Raw genomic sequence first — 21,832 nt, 5'->3', positions numbered from 1 at the left:
TTTATATGCTTCCCATTGTGGAATATTTGTATTTTAAGGCGCAGCAGCCAAGCTCCAACAGATCCTACCTTCTAGTTAAGTCGACCAAACCTGGAGATGCCACCAAAACTAAGAACCAAGCTGTGTGTTCATTCACACAGTCTTTCAGTTCTTAGTGAAGTCAGGAGTTATTTTCCACCACCGTTCCTGCTTACACCTGAACACTTTAAAATGTTCTGATGCCCTTTTGCTTTTGAAATATTAACATTTCACTTGCCACCATCAGGCAGACACCTCGGGACTGATTTTTGGGATTTGTCTCACACAAAGCTGCTGAGAATTCAGTATTAGATGGGGCAGAGTCAATGCTGTTGCAGCACATGTTCTTCTGACCATACATCTTATTTTTGCTTAAGAAATTGGTATAAGAAAAAGCAGGAAAAGCACATTTCCTAATAAAAACCCAGCTTAGCTTTAAGCTTTCTTGTGCTTTTAACATACGACACTGCTCCAAATTAATTAACAAACTTCAAATGACTAACCTATTGTTACAAGAAGACTGAAGGTATCTCTATATTTTGTCCTTTTTTAGGTAGAGATGCTCTAGGAACAGGTGGTTTCACAGAATCCCCAAGTGGTTGAGGTTGGAAGCTCAAGCAGAGCTCACCTAGACCTGGATGTCCAGACCCACATCTAGACGGGTTCTCTCTTACCTTGAGTTTCTGAGCTTCTCCTCGAACTTTGAGCAGCTCGGTGATGGAGTCCACGAACCCCTGGTAATGGAAGTTGCACATTTTCTCGATCTCGCGGTCGTGGTTTCTGATCCGCGCCTCCAGTTTCTCCATGAAGCGCCCATGTTCTTCGCCATCGTACACAGACCTAAAAGGAAGACGCCAATGCTGGTCAAGACTCTGATAACCAATTCCCATCATTCATTACAAGAAATACCCAAAATAGGAGCTTCAAAAAAACCCTCCTGTGCTAAAGGGATAGTTCTACTTTTCATTTGCACGCAGCAGGCACCAAACTCAGGTTGGAAAAGCTTTTATTCCTTCCTCTCTTCTTCTTCTTCCATGTGTCAAACACCTGCTTGATGGTCCCTCAGGGACCACAACAGGGCCAGGTCAGTGCTGGATCATCTGAAAACATACAGGTGTATATAGAGATGGGGCGCGGAGGGGTGTAGCGCGGAGGGGTGTAGCGCGGAGGGGTGTAGCGCGGAGGGGTGTAGCGCGGAGGGGTGTAGCGCGGAGTCTGAGCCTGTGTTGTGTCAGAAAGAGAGGCTAAATTAATTATATACGCAGCAATTAGAGACAAAAGATGAGGAATGACAAAGCCATAACAAGCTATAAGAACATATATATATATGTATCTATATATATCTATATATCTATATATCTAATCTCAGCAGTGACAAGCAACACTTCAAAAAGAACCAGAACTAGATGAATCCAACTGGACACATTAAACGTTCCTGCCTGATAAAGTGATGTGATCTGTGCTCACAAGTCGCTTTGGAGAATCCCAGCCCCGCAATGCACAGAGGGCTCAAAGTCACAAAAACCACCGCGACAGGACTAAAAGCTGGAGAAAATCTATTCAATCACTGCTCTTTAAAGCCTGCCCTAAAATTTCAGTTATTTGGTTATAGGAAACAGTTCTCAACGGCAAAAGAAAAACACCAAATCTTCATAAATGATTTAAAATTCAGTCACACAGCCACCAAGAGCAGAAGGTTTCCAAGGTGACCATGTCGCCTCTTTATCCCAAGGCAGTTGGTGCTAAGAAGATCTAACTTGCTGAAATTCGGAGCCGATGCTGGTGGGTTTTCCTACAGCTCCGCAGGGTCTGTGCCGGGGAAATGTGAAAGTTGGGCGCCGAGTGCCATCTAGTGCTGGAGAAACCCAACGCGGCCCCTCCGCTCCAGCCAACTCCCAACGCAGCCACAGCTCACGGAGAATAAGGGAATAAAGCAAAAGGAGTTGTATTTTGAAGCATAAATTTTTAAAAATGCAATTGGGGGTGACAAACGTGTTTGCATTCAAAGGAAAACACCATCAGGCATCCATCAACAGGAGAAAAATGAATCTCAAAATTACTCACAAACCCTAAGCAAAGTTTCCTTTGGAGATGACTTAAGACATAAAAGTTCAATGACTAAAACCCCTTTTATTTTATTTTAATTTTATTTTTATTTTTAAAAAAAGATGGTGACGGGCAGCAACAAAACTCCAGCATGTTAAGGCTCAGCTTTACACTCCTGTGTAAGCAAACCCTGGATGTCATTTGTGAGCTCTCCACGTGCCCCCAGCCCCCCGCAGTGCAGACCAGCATCCTCCACCTCCATCCTCCTCTGAAACACGAGACAACAGGCAAAAGCCAAACGAGCCCCAGACCACGCGGCAACGCGCTCGGAAGCTCAAAGAGACGGGGTGTCAAGTTCTTGCTCTGTAATGAGCTTGTAAGATAATTTATTAATTGTATAAGTGGGCTACAGTGAGTCTTAGCTCAGAATAAACTCAATTTCGTTGCAAAAAGAACAAATCTAACCCCCACAATCATGGCAAAACACCCCTCAAGTCCCAAGCTCTATGAGCATCATCACCCTCTTGGGTTCCCTGGCTCTAGTAGGATCCACCTTCCTCAGCTGGTACCTACAGCATCGCTCCGGGAAAACCACCCCTGGGATCCCACATCCCTGATTCCTGTGCAATGGCCACCTTTCCCCAAACCAGCTCCGTTCTCACCTGATCGCTCAAGCATCTTCATTATGTACTTTCCTCCTTTTCAGGATCACCATATCTGGGGCATTTCACATCCCAAGTTGTCACCTACCAAAGCTCCGGGACACCCGTGACCTTGCTCTGGATCTACAGGTGTCTCCAGCTGCTCCCTCTACCCCATTTCTTCTGCACATACACCCTCCTCTTCGTTTAAACACTAATTACAGCCTGATTCGGATCTTAGTTCGCTAGTAATCCAAAAGACACCAGAAGGTGACGCACAAAATTTCTAGAGGGAAAAACAGTCTTAATGTATATTTAAACCTGCTAATAATCACGACAGCACAGCATGCAAAAATAAAGAAAACAAAAATTAGAGTTGATTTGGCCCGTTCATTCTCTTGGTTGTAAATAGCAAAGCGCTGTGACAATGCTATAGAAAATGACCCTTGAGGCTGCTTTTCTTTGCTATAAAAGATGGCTGGTGGGATAGCTTTAGTAATAAGCCTCCCGCACAAAAAGCCTTTTGATTCAATAAGTCTGAGCAAGAGCAGCCTGAACCACATTCACTCATCTCAGAAGTGGGGAGCGGGCCGCAATTCTCCCATTGGAGACGATGCTCAGTGACAGAGCTGTCTGCTTTACATCTTATAAGTAGGCTCACTAAATATAAACCACTTAAGATGACTTTGGAAAGTTCTTGGGCTGTATTGTTCTGCATCCATTTAAAAAAATCCACTTTTTTTTTTTGCCCAAAAGGTCAACTGGAAAAATCTTTCCAGAAAAGCCACAAAAGGCAAATGCAGCAGGAGTTCCCACCTGCAGCCTTGCGGCGCTGCAGAGTGTGTTCTCCAAAATAACAGCAACCAAAGCTGGAGCACAAAATTGGCCAAGCCATCGGCAACAGGGATGCTGCGGGTTTGATGTTCCGAGGGGTGGAAAGCAAACGGGAGCTGATACAGAAACACGACGCGGTGACGATGAACCTTTCAAACCTTCATCCTCCTCTGGCATCCCAGAGCTCAGCCCACACCTCACGCTGCGCTAAAGGAATTCCTTCTGCCGGGGTTCACCGTGCAAAGATGGAAACAGATTCCAGCGAGACCTGGACAGGCTGGAGAGCTGGGCGGGGAAAAAGTTAATGAAATAGAACAAGAGCAAGTGTAGAGTCTTGAATCTGGGCAGGAACAACCCCAGGTTCCAGTGTAAGTTGGGGAATGACCTATTAGAGAGCAGCGTAGGGGAAAGGGACCTGGGGGTCCTGGGGACAGCAGGGTGACCATGAGCCAGCACTGGGCCCTTGTGGCCAGGAAGCCAATGGGACCTGGGGTGGGTTAGAAGGGGGTGGTCAGTAGGTCAGAGGGGTTCTCCTGCCCCTCTGCTCTGCCCTGGGGAGACCACACCTGGAATCTTGTGTCCAGTTGTGGCCCCTCAGTTCCAGCAGGACAGGGAACTGCTGGAGAGAGTCCAGCGCAGCCACCAAGATGCTGGAGGCAGTGGAGCATCTCCCGTGTGAGGAAAGGCTGAGGGAGCTGGGGCTCTGGAGCTGGACAAGAGGACACTGAGGGGGGACTCATTCCCGGGGATCAATATGGAAAGGGGGAGTGTCAAGGAGGATGGAGCCAGGCTCTTCTGGTGACAACCAGTGACAGGACAAGGGGCAATGGGTTCAAATTGGAACACAGGAGGTTTCACTTAGATATAAGAAGAAACTTGTTGGGGGTGAGGGTGGCAGAGCCTGGCCCAGGCTGCCCAGGGAGGTTGTGGAGTCTCCTCTCTGCAGACATTCCAACCCGCCTGGACACCTTCCTGTGTAACCTCATCTGGGTGTTCCTGCTCCATGGGGGGATTGCACTGGATGAGCTTTCCAGGTCCCTTACAACCCCTGACAATCTGGGATTCCAGAAATTCCTCTAAAATAAATCATTTCTTTCCAAGGTACAACACAGAGAAGCTTGAGCTGGTGCCTCCTGAAGAGCCACCCTCAGCAGAAGGAAAAACTTGGACAATTCTACTCCCCAATTCACCCCCATCACAAAATCAGTCTGGAATCTCCTCATTCTTTGTTTTCATCAGGTGTGCTGCCAATTACAGTTCTGACCTTCAGCTGCTATTTTGCACCCACAGCTGGAGAAAATAAGTTCTCCATAACAGCCAAACCATTCATGGTTCTGCTCCTTTACTCATCCCCAGGGATGCAGGTCCCCTCGTCTTCCAGCTTGAACCACTCCGAGGCCCTTTTTTACTTAACGAAGCAGAAAGTTCAAAGGTTCACAGCTTGAAGAAGTTACACTCAGCAAACTTATGCTCAGCAAATTCTATATCAGCAGCTTCTAACCAAGTGCTGTAGGAAGCAGTATAGCAAATAATTCAATAATTCCCTAACTGGATACTCTATCATGTTCTCCAGCACTTCATCATCCACAAGAGCAAAAATTGGGGAAAGAGCAAAAATTTGGTGAATATGGCCCAAGAGAAGGCGGAAAGAGACAACAAGCTCAGGGACAAAACTCCTTAAAAGGATTTCAGGGCTGGGACGTGTTGGGTGCTGAGAACCAACGCAACCCACGTTCTCACCAGCCGTGGTTTCAATGATGTCCTTGGTCTGGCAGGTTCTACACGAGACACCACACAGCACTGCAAGAACACCAGAGGAGCTCAGAGTTATTGTACATGTAGAAATTAATGCTAAAAGTATTTTAAAGACGAGCTTTGCAGGTCATTTCTACATCTCAAGCTCCATGAGGCCTTGGAGAAGGCCAAGGCGCAAGGTTGACGCTGCAACTTGGTCCCAATGAGAGGTGACGGGACGGGGACACGGAGGTAACCCAAATAAATTCAGCTGGAAGGACAGAGGAGGGAAGTCTCTGGGGGTGAAATGAAAGGAACAATGCGAGGAGGGCGTTCTGGGGACAGCGGAACAGAGGGGACTTGCTTTTGTTTTCAATTAAAAAGTGGAACAAATTCCCAAGTCTGCTGTGGACTTCAATTTTCTTTCTTTTATTCCCCCCCCTTTAAACTTCTGTAGTGGTTTTAATCCCTCAGAAACATTTTCCTCTCATTAAGCTACATAAAATCATTAGCAGTTTGTTTAATCTTATTCTGGCTTTTGTAATAAACAAATTAACTACTGAGCAATGCAAAAAGAAGAACATTTCAAGAATGGTGCAAGAGCTCCCTGGAAAAAAGGTCAAATAGAGTTTGCAAGACTAATACCTGTTTCATATCTTAACTGGCCGGGTTCACAACTTCAAGCCTTGAGCTTCACTGAGTTGATCCGTGTGCTAACACAACAGAGACACTCCAGTTGTACTCCAGAGACACCCCACTTATTGGCGGATTACACCCAAAATTATCTCAGTGGAAGTGTAAGTGTACAATTTGCTTCTTGTTTTTATTCTGCTCATTAAATAGAATTTAATCCCACTGTTTTGCCTTATCACCCACATAGGTTTATATTTGTCGTGAATACAGAGAAAGAAGTAAGTTGTTCTTTTTGGAGAAGCATAAAATGTTCAATCATAAGTATTTTTCATTCTTATCGTTGGGAAATATTCCCACCTGCGCCTTTTCCCCACTCAGACCCACTTACCTTGCACACCATCATTTTCAGTGTACAACAGAAATCACTCCAATCACCAAAACTCATCAAAATATCCACAATATCCCATTATCACAAGATGTCGGAGTAGAAAACAGAGCAGTTTCTGAAGAGCACCGCTACACTTCATTATTTGGCAGGAAAACCAGGTCCTGGCATGGTGGGTGGTCTCTCCAGAAGGAACGTTGCGCAGAAAATCACCGTAAACCACAGCCCTACGCTACTCAAAAACCATCCTCAAAATGATGTTACTTGTCTACAACCGGCCCCAACCAGGAGCTTTTCAACTGGGCTCCCATGTGTATTTGTGCCAGGCCTGGTTTTCTTCAGCGGTTTTATTGGCAAATTGGAAGATAAAACACAAGCAGTGCTTTCGAACTATGGTGGTGGCACCAAAGCAAAGGGAGTCGTGATCCTGCTGGGAAGGGGCAGCCAAAGACCTCAAGAAACCGGACACGTTTCCAGAAGAAGGACCTCGAGAAACCGGACACGTTTCCAGAAGAAGGATGGAGGTCACCAAAGGCAAGAACACGGTGGTGTCCAAGGAAAGGTCAAAATCAGCAGGACAACGGGACCGGAGGGAAGCAGGAGAGGCCACAGACTCCACACCAACCACCCACCATCGCACCTTATGGATTGGTCCATGAAGAACCTAACGAATTGGGTTTAGATTGAAAGAGAAAGGGCTGGTGAGGACATGGAGAGCCCAGAGCCATGGCAGAAATTTCTGCTGTGTTAAAGACAAAGGAACCTGATCTGAGTGAAGATGTTCCTGCTCAGGGGAGGTGTTGGACTAGATGAGTTTGGAAGGTCCCTTCCAACCCAAACCATTCTATGATTCTCTGAAGGTGAGGAGTTGTACAGAGGTGTTACGGGGAGGATGAGAGCTGATCTGTTGGCAAAGGACCACAGTAGATTGTCAAAGCCCTGGCACAACTGTGTCAGAGTTTAAAAATAAGCTGAACATATGTTTGTTTGGGAACGGAAAAAGGATTTGGTGCAGCCTCGGGGGAATGTGCTGCAGGAGCTCAGGGCCTTGGGTGGTAGCGCCAGTCTGGGGCGGTAGAGCCATTCAGCTGAGGTTCTGCGACTTTTGAATGGTTTGACCCTAATTTTCAAAAAATAAAAAATGGCCAGAAGGTGTTTTAGCTGTTGCTGTTTTCCCTCAGGTCAGGAAAGAGACTGAAGTGCTGGGGCGGGTCCAGAGAAGAGCAACAAGACTGGGGAAGGGACCTGAACACAAGCCCTATGGGGAGAGGCTGAGGGAGCTGGGCTTGTTTAGTCTGGAGAAGAGGAGGCTCAGAGCTGAGCTCAGCACTCTCTAGAACTACCTGAAGGGCAGTTCTAGCCAGGTGGGGATTGGGCTCTTCTCCCAGGCATCAGCAATAGGACAAGGGGCCATGGGCTTCAACTCTGCCAGGGGAAATTGAGGCTGGAGATGAGAAAGCAATTCTGTGCAGAGAGAGTGGTCAGGATTGGAATGGCTGCCCAGGGAGGTGCTGGACTCACCGGCCCTGGAGGTTTGTAAACTGAGATTGGCCATGGCACTTAGTGCCATGATCTGGTCAATGGGCTGGAGTTGGACCAAGGGTTGGACTTGATGATCTCTGAGGTCTTTTCCAACCCAGTCCATTCTGTGATTCTGTGAACTGTCACAGGCCAGAGCAGCACTCACGACAACCTCACACCTCCCGCAGCCAACACAAAAGAGTTTCAGCCTCACCAGGGTTTCTAGGGCAGAGAAACACACTATAAACTCCAGGCAGCTAACAGAACACAGCCAAGCAGAGCGAGGAGAAGCCAAATTAAGACACGATTTATCACACAGAGACACCTGCCACAGCAGCGCCCGGGAAGCCACCGCTGCAAATGACAGGTGGAACGTGGATGTAAGATCGTGAAAACAGAAGGAACAGCAACGTGTGAAAGGAAAGCAGGAGCATTAATATTGCAAAATCCTTATCTGCTGAAAAGGCTGTAATCCAAAATACATTTCATGGGCACCGCAGAATCCACAAGCTCTGGTCACCCCTGGGCCCAGGCGCTCTATCTGCAGAACAAGAGCCCAAACGTCAGCCCCAACGTCCATGTGGTGGCAAAAACACTTGAAAACCTGAATATCAGGACAAGAAAATGCGCACAAACCACCCTCCAAAGCCACCACCAAATCCCAGGAAGGGTCAACGTCTGTGTTTTACTCCATATCTACAGATCGCAGAGAGAGGAGAGGGGAACAAGTTGTTCCTAAACCTGATACAAGACAATTTTTTCACGCAAATTCCCCCCTTCTTAAAAAAGCTTTTAATACTTTCTCACCATTTGATGTAAAAGCTGCGACATCAAGTCAAAAACCACACATGTTGCCCCATCTTTTTCAGAAAGGACATAAAAGATTGCAGGCTCACTCCCCATCACAAGTTTTGGAGACGAGCCCTTTCCACCGGCCCCCACTGTTCCAGCCCATCCCCTCCTCAGGTTGCTGACAACACAATATTGTTTTTATAAACCTCATGGAATTCGTATTTTAGCCCTTACATCTACAAAAGCAGATTAGATCACCACAGAAAGAATTTTAATGTCTATACTCGCTGTGTTATTGCCTAATAAGTTTTTCCCTACTAACAAAGTTCATTTTGCTGTCTTATGCATTGTTTAGACAAGTTGATTGTTCTTTTTTGGTGCATTCTTGGCTTTAAGCCTCGGCCCCTCCTTTCAGCTGTGAAGCAACACTGTCACAACACCCAGAGGCACAACGCGGCCTCAAGCCCTCGCGATACTGAAAGCGCCGCGTTATAAAACCGCATTGGTTCGGTAATTTCCACGCTCAAAGCGCTCGTGCCGGCGCCTTCGCACGAGGATTGGGGCACGACACAGGTTTACGTGTTGCTTGCACGTGGTTTGAAGCCCAAAGCAGCAGTTTTGTTGCCTCCATCATCTCCTTGAGTAGCACAGTGTATGATAAGACAGCGTTTGGCGCGGACGTCCCTGTTGTGTATTGATAAGGATCACGGCTGAAAACAATGTGGCAAAACTAGTTCATCCGGCCACAGGAGATGACACATTCGGTATAGAGAGAACTATGATGTACATATCGATGACAAGCTAAGGAGCCACAGCCCAGGCTGGCTGGCCAACACCAGAGGTGGCGGATGAGCCATAGGGCACCCAGTCCCATCTTCTGATATGCACAGCTTGGCACACCAAGGGGAAAAGCTGAGACCCTTCAACGTGGCCCAGGACTTGTCGATCTTTTGCAATCACCCCTTTCCCCCCCCAGACTCTTCTCTACTCTGAGAGCTATAAAAAAGATCACCTACAACAGCACTGGTAGGGGAATCCACCACCCTGAGGACCTTCAGCAGAGCATCCTCGCCGCGGGAACCAGACCAGACCCCAGAGGACGCTGCGCTCCTGCACTGCAAACCCAGCATCCTCGCCACGGGAACCGGATCAGATCCCGGAGGATGCTGCGCTCCTGCACTGCAAACCCAGCATCCTCACCGCGGGAACCAGATCAGACCCCGGAGGATGCTGCGCTCCTGAACCGCAAACCCAGCATCCTCACCACGGGAACTGGATCAGACCCCAGAGGATGCTGCGCTCCTGAACTGCAAACCCAGCATCCTCGCCGCGGGAACCGGATCAGACCCCAGAGGATGCTGCGCTCCTGAACCGCAAACCCAGCATCCTCACCACGGGAACCGGATCAGACCCCGGAGGACGCCGCGCTGCTGAACTGCAAACCCAGCATCCTCGCCACGGGACACCGAGGCCAAATGTCATCGCACAAGTCCTGTCACCCACGCTACGGAGCCTTAAGAGTAGCTGGATCCCTCACCCTTCTCTTTCTTCCTTTCTCTCTGTTCTTCTCTCCTTTTTTCTATATCCCTATTTCTTTGTCTCTCCTTCCGTGATATATTTCTCTCTCTTTTATACCTTAGTTTTCCTTCTCTCTCTACCACTCTTTCTTTTCCTTTTGAAAATATAAGAGTAACATAACAAGAATCCAACAACAGAGCTTAAACTCCTGTATTATAGCTACTAATGGTTGCCAATACATCACTCATAGTAGGACTTCTGCTGTTAACGTATTGATAAGTTCTGTGATATCATAAAATACTTTTGCCAAGCCACTATTTGCTGTAACTAGTATTCCAACACGTACTTTAGTAAAACTCATAATTGAATTGGACCCTGGGAGTGATTGTCTGTCATTCACTTCGCATAACGGTGCAGAATTAACCCAGAGTTAACTCACCCCGGTCTCATCTGGTGAGTGAGGGCACGTGTGGCATTAGAGTTACCTCATCCCTCATCCATCCATCAGGATGCACAGTCCCTGCCCAGCAGCTCCAGATCCAGCTCCGTTCCTCTTGCAGAAGAACACGGTTCATCATCGAGGTCAACCCGCGGTCTCGCTCGCAGGCAAAAGTCGATCGAGATAGCACAATTCGGCTCCTCACTGCCAGTTCATTGTGTGGGGAAGCTCCTGACTTCCAGCAGCGGACAGATTTGTGCTCAGCACGCAGCTTTGCCAACGGAAAAGAGCTTGTGGCAGCTCCCACGCCAGTCCCACCAGTAACTCCTGCCTTCCCGCTTCAGCCTTGCACCCTCTCCCACCCCACCAGCGCCCCAAAAACACCGCGGCTCCTTTTAAACATCTTTTGTAACCTTGATCGATTCAATCAAAGCAGATTAGGAGTAATCGCACAAGTGCCTCCCGAAGGAAATTTGATGCAACAGGAACAAGCATCTTGCTGACCTGATTTCTCCCATCGGCACAGCCCGGGCTAGATGCAGCTTGCTCTCATTTACAGCCTAATAATTGCTTTCTAAAACTCACGTGAAAGGCCTTCCCCAGACAACAAAACAGGGAATGGAAGAATACATTTATTGCATTTTACTTCACTCTTGTAGTTCTCCGTGGTTCCATTTCTCCAGGTAGATGTTCCACCACATCCCAAAATATGACATAACAGTGAGGCGCAGGAGTCACAAAGTAACAACGAATTCTCAATTAGGCTTCATCAGAAAGGACTTCCAAAGGTCATCTAATCCAACCCCCCTACAACAAACAGGCGTTTTTCAGGTTGTGTTTCAGTTGAGGAGGGAAGGTGAAGTGAGTTTTAGGCAAAACAACAGATCAAGGACCAGCTCTAAGAACAGAATCCAGATGCTGAAGCGTGGAACATACCTGTTAGGGCTTGGGAGCTCAATCTATGGCATGAATTTGTTATAAAAGAAAAACAGAAATAGCTGAGCTAGTCCCACTGAGCTGGAGACACTCGACAGGAGCAGCACGTTGGACTCCAACAAAACCGACCAACAGACCTCCATAAAGAGAGTCGCTAACCCCGTCTTAAACCTCTGCTGATCCAGGGGTGAGGTTTGGGACTCCGGTTGGCGAGGAGGGGTTTACTCATCCGAAACTCAGCATCAATCTCCACCTCGTGCCCAAACCGCTGCTGGTTTCTGAACCGCAGAGCCGTAGTTGAGAGTTCATCCTCTTTCTAGAGATGTCCTGTCTTTGCCAACTCCTCGGAGGACACGAGCCACAGGAACGGCAACATCCTCAGGGAGGAAGGCTGGGGTAGAAGCCAACAGCGCTTGGGATGGGTAAGTACCAGAGGAGGCCCCGACTCACATTCCTACACAAATATTTGTGTCTATTGAACAGATGAAAACGAGTTAATGGGCTTAAATTGCCCAGGAGAATTCGGTTAAACTCTAGACAAAGTTTTCTAACTCAGAGTGGCAGAAAACCAAAAGGGATCACCAAGGCACGTTACAGAACGTCTTTAAATTGATCATTCCTAAGAATAAGTTGGAAGAACACTGAGCAGCAACAGCTTAGATGCATTTGCTGCTGGAGAGACCAAATAGCGGGGAGAGGATTGAGTAGGCAGTTCCTGGAGATCCCCTGAAGCCCTGTTTTCTATAGGTCCAAGCTATAAAATAGCCAAAGCTCTTTGGAAACCACCTGCTGTTAAGCAATGAGCCGTGAAGCTGAAAGAAATTGCCCCGGGTACTAAACCCTTCCAGGTTTTTACAAGAATGACAAAGAACTCAACTTTCACTGATGGCAACAGACAAATTCTCATTTCCTTCATGTGTACAAGATCAAGTCTTGAGTTATAAAATATTCTAAAGCCGCCTTAAGCATGCACTTAAAACAACAAAGCGCTTTCAGACTATACATTAATGAAAATAGAGCCACCATAAAGCCACAGCCATCTCCAGGGTGTGGAATATAGCTACTCCACGCCAGACAGGATTCTGAAGGAAACGAAGAATAGCTACCCTAATTGAAAATATAATGGAACAACTTGGTTATAACATCCCTATTGAAGCACAAATTTCAGTTGATAAAAGACGTTAAGAGGGAGAGCTTGAACGAATTAGCGTTGGGCCTCCCCAAGAGCCAGGAAACCTAAGGAGCAACCCAAGGCCAGGCAAAGCAGAAGAGCTACAGCAAACAAATGTCCCCAGCCGCGGCAAGCACAGAGAGAACTGGCCACGAGCTGGGCTTTCAACTTCCCTCCTCTCTTTTTTTTGGGAGCACAATGGAAACAATTCCCCCAAGAACAAAAGCGATGCGTCAGCAGGCCCGACTCGCTCCAGCTCTTTCAAGTTGGGAGGACACTTGATTCACACCATGTGTAGGATAGGAATGCTCGCTAGAACCCAGCGAGATAAATTGCATCCCATCCAAGCTGGTTAACATTAAGACAGAGATGAATCATCTTTACAACGGGTGTAAACAACGCTGTTTCAATTTTTTTTAAAAAAAAAAGAAGAAATCTAATGATACACCATGGTCACACTTTGCAGGAGGTTTGGAATGTTTATACCGTACGTACTATTGTTGGGGGAAAAGTGTCAAATAAGAGGGCGGACACAAACCCACAAGGATCGGAAGATGTGGACATAAAGCCACCACCAACGTCCTAATCTCCCCTCTGCAATGATGTCCCAGCACGGCTGGTCCTCTACGACACAGAGGACACACTTGGAATAACGGAGATGTACATCAGATGTGCTGTGTGTAACAAGACGAAGCTCCATGGAGTCATCTCCTTTGTCTCGGGCCGATTCCCACTCGGACCTTTAGTGAAATACTGATTTTTAAAGGAGGAAACCCAAGTATCTGAAACCAAACAACGTCGGTTACCTCCATTTGGGGACTCAGATGTGAAGGAAATACCGACACAGCACTAGATGTGCAAGTCCCAGAACACACCAAAACACAACTACAAAAGACCACGGGCCGGACAAAGTGCCTTGGATGTGGGAGGGCACTGAAAGATCTCTCTGCTTTGCCTCTCAATCTCCCTCCGAATAAGCAAGTTCATTATTAGATGTGAGTATATTCCTTTGAAAAAAAGAGTCCCAAGGAGTTGTTTAATTCAGAGAAGAAAATCTTAATAGCATAAAAATCACTGTGATCTTAAGCCAGATAAATTCAAAGCAGAAAGAAGGCATAATATTTTTATTTATGTGCTTCCAGAGCCGTTGGTAGAAACCAAGAAGGGAAGTGGACTCGTCAACCTCTCCATCTAGAACCTGCCAAGCTGGCCACACCACTCAGTACAACATGCGCTAACCAGACACCTTGCCTTGATCAATATAGGCCTAAGAATGAAAATTTACGGTCTGCAGCATACAAATATGCTGTGCAGTACATCCTTAAATATATCTTTGCCATGTAATGGGGTATATAATGTCCTTACCCCAACAGAGCTCCACAGATAAGCTAAACTTGAAAAGAGCAGATATTGGTACTCAAATATGAAGAAGATCTAGTGTAGTGGTATAACCCCAAGGGTCAATACTGCTTAACCTCTTAATTAACAACCTGGATGTGGAGATGGAGTGTGCCCTTGGCAAGTCTGCAGATGATATAAAACTGGAAGGAGTGACTGACAGACCAGAGAGGTGCCGCCATTCAAAAGGACCTGGGCAGGCTGGAGAAATGGCCCAAGAGGAGCCTCATGAAGGTCAAGATGTGTCCCTGTGGAGAAACAGCCAAGCCCCAGGCAACACCACATCCGGGCCTGATCGGCTAGAAAGCAGCTCAATAGAAAAGGACCTGGGGGTCCTGCTGGGCAACAACTTGACCATGAGCCACCGGTGTGTCCTTACGGCAAAGGAGGTCAGTGGGCTCTGGGCTGCATCAGGCAAAGCGTTATCCGGCAGGGCAAGGAAGATGATCCGTCCCCTCTGCTCAGCACTGGTGAGACTCACGAAGTAGAAGCACAGATTCATTAATCACTTTGGTTGGAAAAGCCCCTCAAGATCATCAAGTCCAACCACAACCCACCCCTGTCCCTGCCCCATGTCCTGAGAACCTCATGTCCGTCTGTCCAACCCTCCAGGGATGGTGACTCCAGCACTGCCCTGGGCAGCCTGTTCCAATGCTCCACAGCCCTTTGGGGAAGAAATTGCTCCCCACATCCAGCCTCAACTTCCCCTCATCCTGTGAATGGGATATTTAACATAGGGACAAACTTAATCTTTTTGTTCATCTACAGTCTCTTCTGCTTTACCAGGCCATCTGCCTTCATGAAGACTGTAGGATGTCACACCTTTGAGGCTCTCACATCTGTCCCACATGTTGCAAAAGCAGCCAAACCCAAGTACCCTTAAAGGGAACCCAGAGGCATCATGACCTGTTTTAGCTTAGGTACCGCTTTGGAAAACCAGGCTAAAGGACATTACCTCCACTACCGTAATATCTTGCAACAAGGACAATAAAAGAGGAATCGCCTAAGCGTAGGTAATAGGATGGCAACAGAACTGCTGGTGGCATCTCCCACGTCTCTTGTTCCACCTCCTGAGATGGCAGGGAGATCACCCCAAAACCTGGCACACCTCTGGGACTGTCTTCACACAATCACGGTCCGTGGCTCTAGGCAAGTCACCAGGAGGAAAGAGTTACTATTACAACTTTCAAACGCTTGGAAGGAACCGCATCAAGGAGCTACGAGATGTGGCTTTGCTTATTCTGACATATTCACGCCTCAGCTGTAACAGATCAGTACAACACAACATCAGAAGACATTCAGACACTCAGAAGTGATTTTCTATAGTGACGCTGATAAGCATTGCACTAACAGAAAGCTCGAGACTGAAAGCATGTCTTCACCTTCGGTTTTTACATACACTTATTTGATCTTAATTACACAAGGGCTTTGCAATTCCAACGCAAGAGTGACACATAACAGAGGCACAAGTACCATGTAACTTGCCTGCAAGTATGTTATAATTCAGTTAAACAACAAAAAAATAAAACCCCAGCCTCCTAAAATGCTGCAGACACCCACCTATAACGCATTTTTTCTGGGAACCAAACATCCTGTTGATTTGCTGTATGGCTTTATAGGGGCAGGCCAGTTATCCAGACTCCCCACCCACCCTACATAAAGATTTCCAGAAGGATTATTTCAACTGACCACCACGAGCACACCAAAAACAAACAAAAAAACGCAGCGAGAAGCTGTTTTGTCGGCAATTCTTTCACAGCGTTGACTTTCACAGCCTGGCTCGCCTTCCGAAACAAGAGAGACTCAACCTTGCCTGAGAGAGACGGTCCAGGCGCTTCTCCAGCTCCGGCGCGTCGGGTCACAGACTGATGAATGAGCGGAACGGGCTCCGAGCCCAGCGGAGCTGCTCTCCTGCTGCTTCTAGAGCGGAGGAGACGGCTCCGTCCCAAGGAGAGACCTGCAAATCAACCGGCACCCAGGCTGCACGGGACACCCAGAACACGGCCACAGGGTCAGCAGTAGGAGGGGGTGAAATAGTGATGCGGGAACATGAGCTAAGATCAGAGAATCTTAGAATAGGCTGGGTTGGAAGGGACCTTCCCAGCTCATCTAATCCCACCCCTGCCATGACAGGGACATCTTCACCAGCTCAGGTTGCTCAGAGCCCCGTCCAGCCTGGCCTGGGATGTCTCCAGGGATGGTTCATCCACCACCTCTCTGCCCAACCTGGGCCAGGCTCTCACCACCCTCAGGGACAACAATTTCTTCCTCATGTCCAGCCTGAATCTCCCTCCTTGAGTTTAAAACCATCACCCCTCGTCCTGTCACAACAGGCCCTGCTCAAAAGTCTGTCCCCATCTTTCTTATCAGCCCCTTTTAAGTCCAGAAAGGCCACACTAAGGTCTCCCGGAGCCTCTCTTCTCCAGCTGAACACCCCAACTCTCTCAGCCTGTCCTCCCAGCAGAGCTGTTCCAGCCTCAGGTCATTCCTGTGGCTCCTCTGGCCCCTCTCCAGCAGGTCCATGTGTGTCCTGTGCCGAGAGTTCCAGATCTCCTCCAGGCTGCTATTTATCAAAAGAAAAGTGATCCCATGCAAGATGTGCTGACAAGAGCTTAACGCACCAGACACTGAACAGAACAGCAGCACCGGGTCAACAGCTGGAAGGAAAAGACTTGAGTCAATACCAAAACTGACCTTATCAAAGCCAAGCAAGCACCAAAGATGGTCCATAAGTGCCCAAAGGCTCTGCCACGTTATGGGGGAGTATAGACTACTAAGAGGAGACATCAAGAAACATTGTGCCCCTGAACTTGTGCGATCCCTAAAAGGGTTTGAGGGTAAGGTCTTTTAGGAGTGGTGACAGCTCCAAGTTAGAGACAAACTCAAGACAATGGGAAAACCAGAAGGAGACCAGGACACTTGGGGGAAATTTGGAAACAGGATTGCTCTTGGGGCAGAGCTCAGGCAAACAAGACCCCACACAAGCTCCTCAGAGGTTTGCAACACCAAGACAGTTGGTTCTCACCCACCGATGCTCGGCAAACAGGATCTAGAGAGGAGATTTAAGCCAAGAGGAAGATCAAAAACAGGGATTAAAAAACTGAGAAGGCAAAGTCGCATGTGGCAGGTATGGGGGGTGATTTAACCAGCACCAGAAATTCGGGGGGCTCCTTATCCCACGGGATGACTGTGAATGTTCAAGCTTCCTCACCAGCTCCTCCACAAACCGCAGCTCGGTGGCTTTGGAAGAAGCAGACACAGACAGATGAAGGTAATTCAGAGTCACCAGAGCGACACAGCACTGAGGACAGCAAACTAAACCCGAGATCATCCCAGCCTTAGGGCAGCGGAGCTTTAAGTGGCACCGCCACCCTGTGTCGCCATGGCCAAACTGCACCGAGGTTCAGCTCCCCCGGAGCACAGAAACCATCAAACCATTCGTAATTCGCTTTTCAGCATGAAAGCAGCTAAACCAGGGCCAAGCTCATTATCTGGAAGGCCTCGAGTTGAACTCCGCACGCAGAGAGGACCGAGCCAACTATTTCACGCTGATGCGCGATCCAGACGCCAACTGCAGCCGGTTTCGGGAGACTCGAAGCCAGACACAGAATCAGCAAGAGGGAAGTTTGCTCAGACAACTGAAACCTGAACGGCAGAGTTACCAAAAGCAGTTTGGAAACAGCGTTATCGCCTCCTGGCTCAATCAAGCTCAGCTCACTGTTCCACAAGCCCCGAGGACGGAGCCTGGAAGCTTCGGTTTCTGCTCACAAAGGTGCATCCAGAGTGTGCATTCTGTAGTATTTCTGCAAATATAATATTACAAATAGTATCTCAAAGCATTTGTTTTTATTTTGGGATCAGGAGAATACTTCTTGAATAAGTTAAAACAAGAACTTAAACCAACTGCACACCCTTAAACACCATCTCTGACCAGAAGCCACCAGAACACCTTACAAACACCAACCTGTCTCGATTTCCCTTTGAAGGGAAGGGAGCATGATGCTTTAACACCCTGGCAAACAGGCACAGAAGAATTCAGTGAAGTGCCCGTGGCCACACAACGAGCTGTGGTTCTGCTAGAAATCAGAGCACTTCCAGCCCCCAGGTCCTTCCCCAGGGGTGAGGCAACGCCAAGGAGGGTTTAACCTCACGACAATGACATTTCAGACCATGAATCAAGGCCAGTTGTCCCCTGACCCACCTCAGAAGCACCAAAGTTCAGCGGTCAGTTATTCCAGCCTCCAAAGTGAGACAGAAAACACGTCAGCGCTGAGCACGGAGAATTGGAGCGTGATGTTGGAACAGCACGAGCTGTGCGAGCACCTCAATGGGAGAGGAGAGCAAGGGCAAGTTGTTTGTCCCAGACTCCTTCTCCCCCATAATCCCATCATCTCCATTATCCTTCTTCCCCAAAGGGCTGGGGGGCATTGGAACAGGCTGCCCAGGGCAGTGCTGGAGTCACCATCCCTGGAGGGTTGGACAGACGGACATGAGGTTCTCAGGACACGGGGCAGGGACAGGGGTGGGTTAATGGTTCAACTCATTGATATTGAGGGTCTCTTCCAACCAAATGATTCTGCAATTCTATGATGACCCCTCGTTCCCCTTCCACCACCCAAATTAAAAATAACCTCCAAGCAACAAAGAGCACAGCTTTGGATCACAGAATCCCAGAGTGTCAGGGGTTGAAGGGCCCTGGAAAGCTCATCCAGTGCAATCCCCCCATGGAGCAGGAACACCCAGATGAGGTTACACAGGAAGGTGTCCAGGCGGGTTGGAATGTCTGCACAGAAGGAGACTCCACAACCTCCCTGGGCAGCCTGGGCCAGGCTCTGCCACCCTCACCATGAACAAGTTTCTTCTCAAATTTAAGTGCAACCTTTCGTGTTCCAGTTTGCACCCATTGCCCCTTGTCCTGTCCCTGGTTGTCACCAGAAGAGCCTGGCTCCATCCTCCTGACACTCCCCCTTTTCCATATTGATCCCCATGAATGAGTCCCCCCTCAGTCTCCTCTTGTCCAGCTCCAGAGTCCCAGCTCCCTCAGCCTTTCCTCACACACAGATGAGCTGTCCCAGTACTTATTTCCTACAAATGCTGCTGTTACAACAAGTGCAAGCTGTCCGTGCAGATTCACTAAATAATTTTCCTTTACCATCTATGTAGGTAACGGTTCAAGTTCCCTCATGCAAGACTGAACCATGCCAGAAAAGCAATGAGAGGTGACCCTGGAGACACCCCAGGCCACACACCACCCTGCACCGCCACCAAAAATCCCGGTGCCCAAGTCGTTCAAAGGGTTCCAGCCTTTCTTCTCCCTCCATTTGGAGGAGCCGGTTGCCAACAATTGTTTTCAGTAGCATGAAATTCCCCCGTGTGCTCCCGAGCTGCAGCTGGTGCTCAGGAGCTGAAGGGGTTCATCCACCGTCACCATCTGATGGCAATTGTCACCGCGGGGCCCAGTCACATTCCCACCCTCCTCCTGTGTTCAAGTCGAGCCAACATTTCCCCGTTTCAAACAACCGCCCTCGTTACAATTCATTTTGGTGAAATTAAGGTTGCGCTTGTTCTTAACCGGCAACAAACCGCTCCATTATGTACAAAGAATTTATACATTTAACCAAGAGTTTTGGGGAGAAAAATCAACCAGCGCTGCTGCTTTACAGCATGTGTAGGATGCAATTCTTCATTCATTACTACAATAACAGCAGGAAAAAACAGGAAAAGGACTTTGTATGCAAACATCTACACAAGACAGCACCTTTTAGCAAGATCTCTGTTCATCCTGTGGTTTTGAGACGTGTCGATGCCCCAATAACATTTATCAACCTTGTTCAATCACTGCAAATAAGTGACAAGTGGCTTTACTTGCAACTGAGCATCAAGGAGGTAAAAGAGCAGCAGCAGCAACCCTGCACAGCTACCAGAGAAGGGAGCTCGCAGCCACACACCAAAATAAACTGTTGGTGCTGGCTCGGAGAGAAATAACATTTGTGCTGAAATTGTTTTACAAAAATCCCAGCGAGAAGTGCAGTATGTGCTTGTTCAGGCATCAAACTGAGCTGAGCGCACATTTCAGCTTAAATACGCTTTCCATTCACCACGAGCGAGGCCGTTTCAAAGCAGAGCGAGCCCCAAGTGCCACTTGACGGATGTATAAAGAGGCTCTAAGGTTGGTTTTTCCCCATTTCTGGATGGGGTGACGGGATCCGAGCGACGTCCATGCAGCTGCGGATGCTCCAACAGGCTGCAGAGAGCACCCAAACGCCAAAGCAACAAATAACCCCCGCCAGAAGGGTTTTGCTCCATGGTTATTCAATTAAGGAAGAATAAAGCTATTACTGCCTTTAACACAGCAGATCTTCATGCTGCTTTATGCAGATACCCAGACACCTGCAGCCAGACACCGGGCGATGGAAAAGAGGGACCCCGGGCAGCATTTAGCACCACACTAAATAGCAATAAAAAGGCCTTGATGCAGCTTTATTGCTACCACTACATCCTACAAGTTAGCGCTTGCGGACTTTACTCCATCCTGCTTGATTGATTCCTCTCTCGGCTGCCTTAATCTATTTAAAGAAGTTAATTATCCCAGTTTTTACGCTAATTAAACTTGGCTTTTTTCCTATTTTTTCCTCTTTCTTTGCTATTTGAAAGCCTTCTCATTTTCTCTGGGAGGTCACTATTAGAGGATGTGGGCAGGTTTAAGTAACTCTCAACCCCAGGGTGACTCGGAGGATGCTCCATTCCCTGGCAAGGGAGGGAAGGGGATACACCGATGGCCATAAGCAGATCCCAGGGTGGATGAGTTGTCTTGGGATCTGACACACAACCCACAAGCATCAAGCACCCCCAAAATAAACTGTGAGCTCTTTTGAAAGATATACTTGACTACTTCATATCATTGGGGCTGCTAGTTTATTACACTTTATACACTCCAGAGTAAAGAGTAGAAAAAGATTTGATAACTAGATATAAAACCTCAGTATGTGGATGACGACGAGGCTGTTCCACAGCACCAGAGCCGCCCTGGTGGTCCTGCAAGACCATCTCTTAAACTATTAAGAAAATCTCCTCTCCCTTCTTGCCCATTTGCAGGTAGAGCCACCCAAAAGACACTGCTGAAAAAAGCCAAACCTGAGCTTTGAGATGTACTTTTTGTCACTTAAAGGCTTGTAATTAAACCAAAGCAATGACTTTTTAAGCCAAGAACGTGATGAATCTGACAACAGCTGATAACACTGATCATTTCCATGGAATTCAAGCTGTCTGAAGGCACAGGATGAGCTTTCATTTGGAGTTACATTCCACCAGTTTTGCAGGCGAGGGACAGGGCAGTTACAGTAGATCAGAATCACTGGAAACCTATTTCTGCCTACAAAAAGGGTGGAAGATGAGGGAAAACAAGCTGGCCGAGCAGATACACCAACAGATCCAAGTTCTGCACCCATCTCTGCGATCTGCTACTTGGGAGTTTCCTCTATTCTGTGAATAATCAAAACCATCCACAGGGCTGTAACCCCCAGGGCGTCAGCAATAACACTCACTGAGGGTCCGATCCACTCCTTAAAGCAAAAGAGCAGTTTGGGATACACAATCGCAAGTATTACAGAAATATTTAAAAAGGAATAAATGAGCATTTTTCACAAGGGTTTTATGACATAACTATATTTCCAACCACCAGCAGCAAGTTTCCTTTCCCCTGCAAAGGGTGCTGGGGATCCCAAAGCACGTTCACTGCGTCTCAGGAACATTTACCAGCAGAAGGA

At 47.8% G+C, this 21,832-nt stretch overlaps 1 protein-coding gene across 5 annotated transcripts in view; it reads right to left on the bottom strand.

Annotated features, from left to right (window-relative positions):
* EXOC6B (exocyst complex component 6B) overlaps positions 1-21,832 on the bottom strand; it is a 311,842-nt gene that overhangs the window by 259,068 nt on the left and 30,942 nt on the right. For all 5 annotated transcript variants that reach the window (XM_082051898.1, XM_082051899.1, XM_082051901.1 and 2 more), the window contains exon 2: positions 693-858. In XM_082051898.1, the coding sequence (XP_081908024.1) occupies positions 693-858 (166 nt within the window). The remainder of the gene's footprint in view (positions 1-692; positions 859-21,832) is intronic.

The sequence above is a fragment of the Streptopelia decaocto genome, assembly GCF_964273445.1.
Source record: "Streptopelia decaocto genome assembly, chromosome: 4".
In the NCBI taxonomy this organism is placed as follows: Eukaryota; Metazoa; Chordata; class Aves; order Columbiformes; family Columbidae; genus Streptopelia; species Streptopelia decaocto.
The sequence above is the reverse complement of the archived record's forward strand: the minus strand, read 5'-3'. Positions and strand labels throughout refer to the sequence as shown.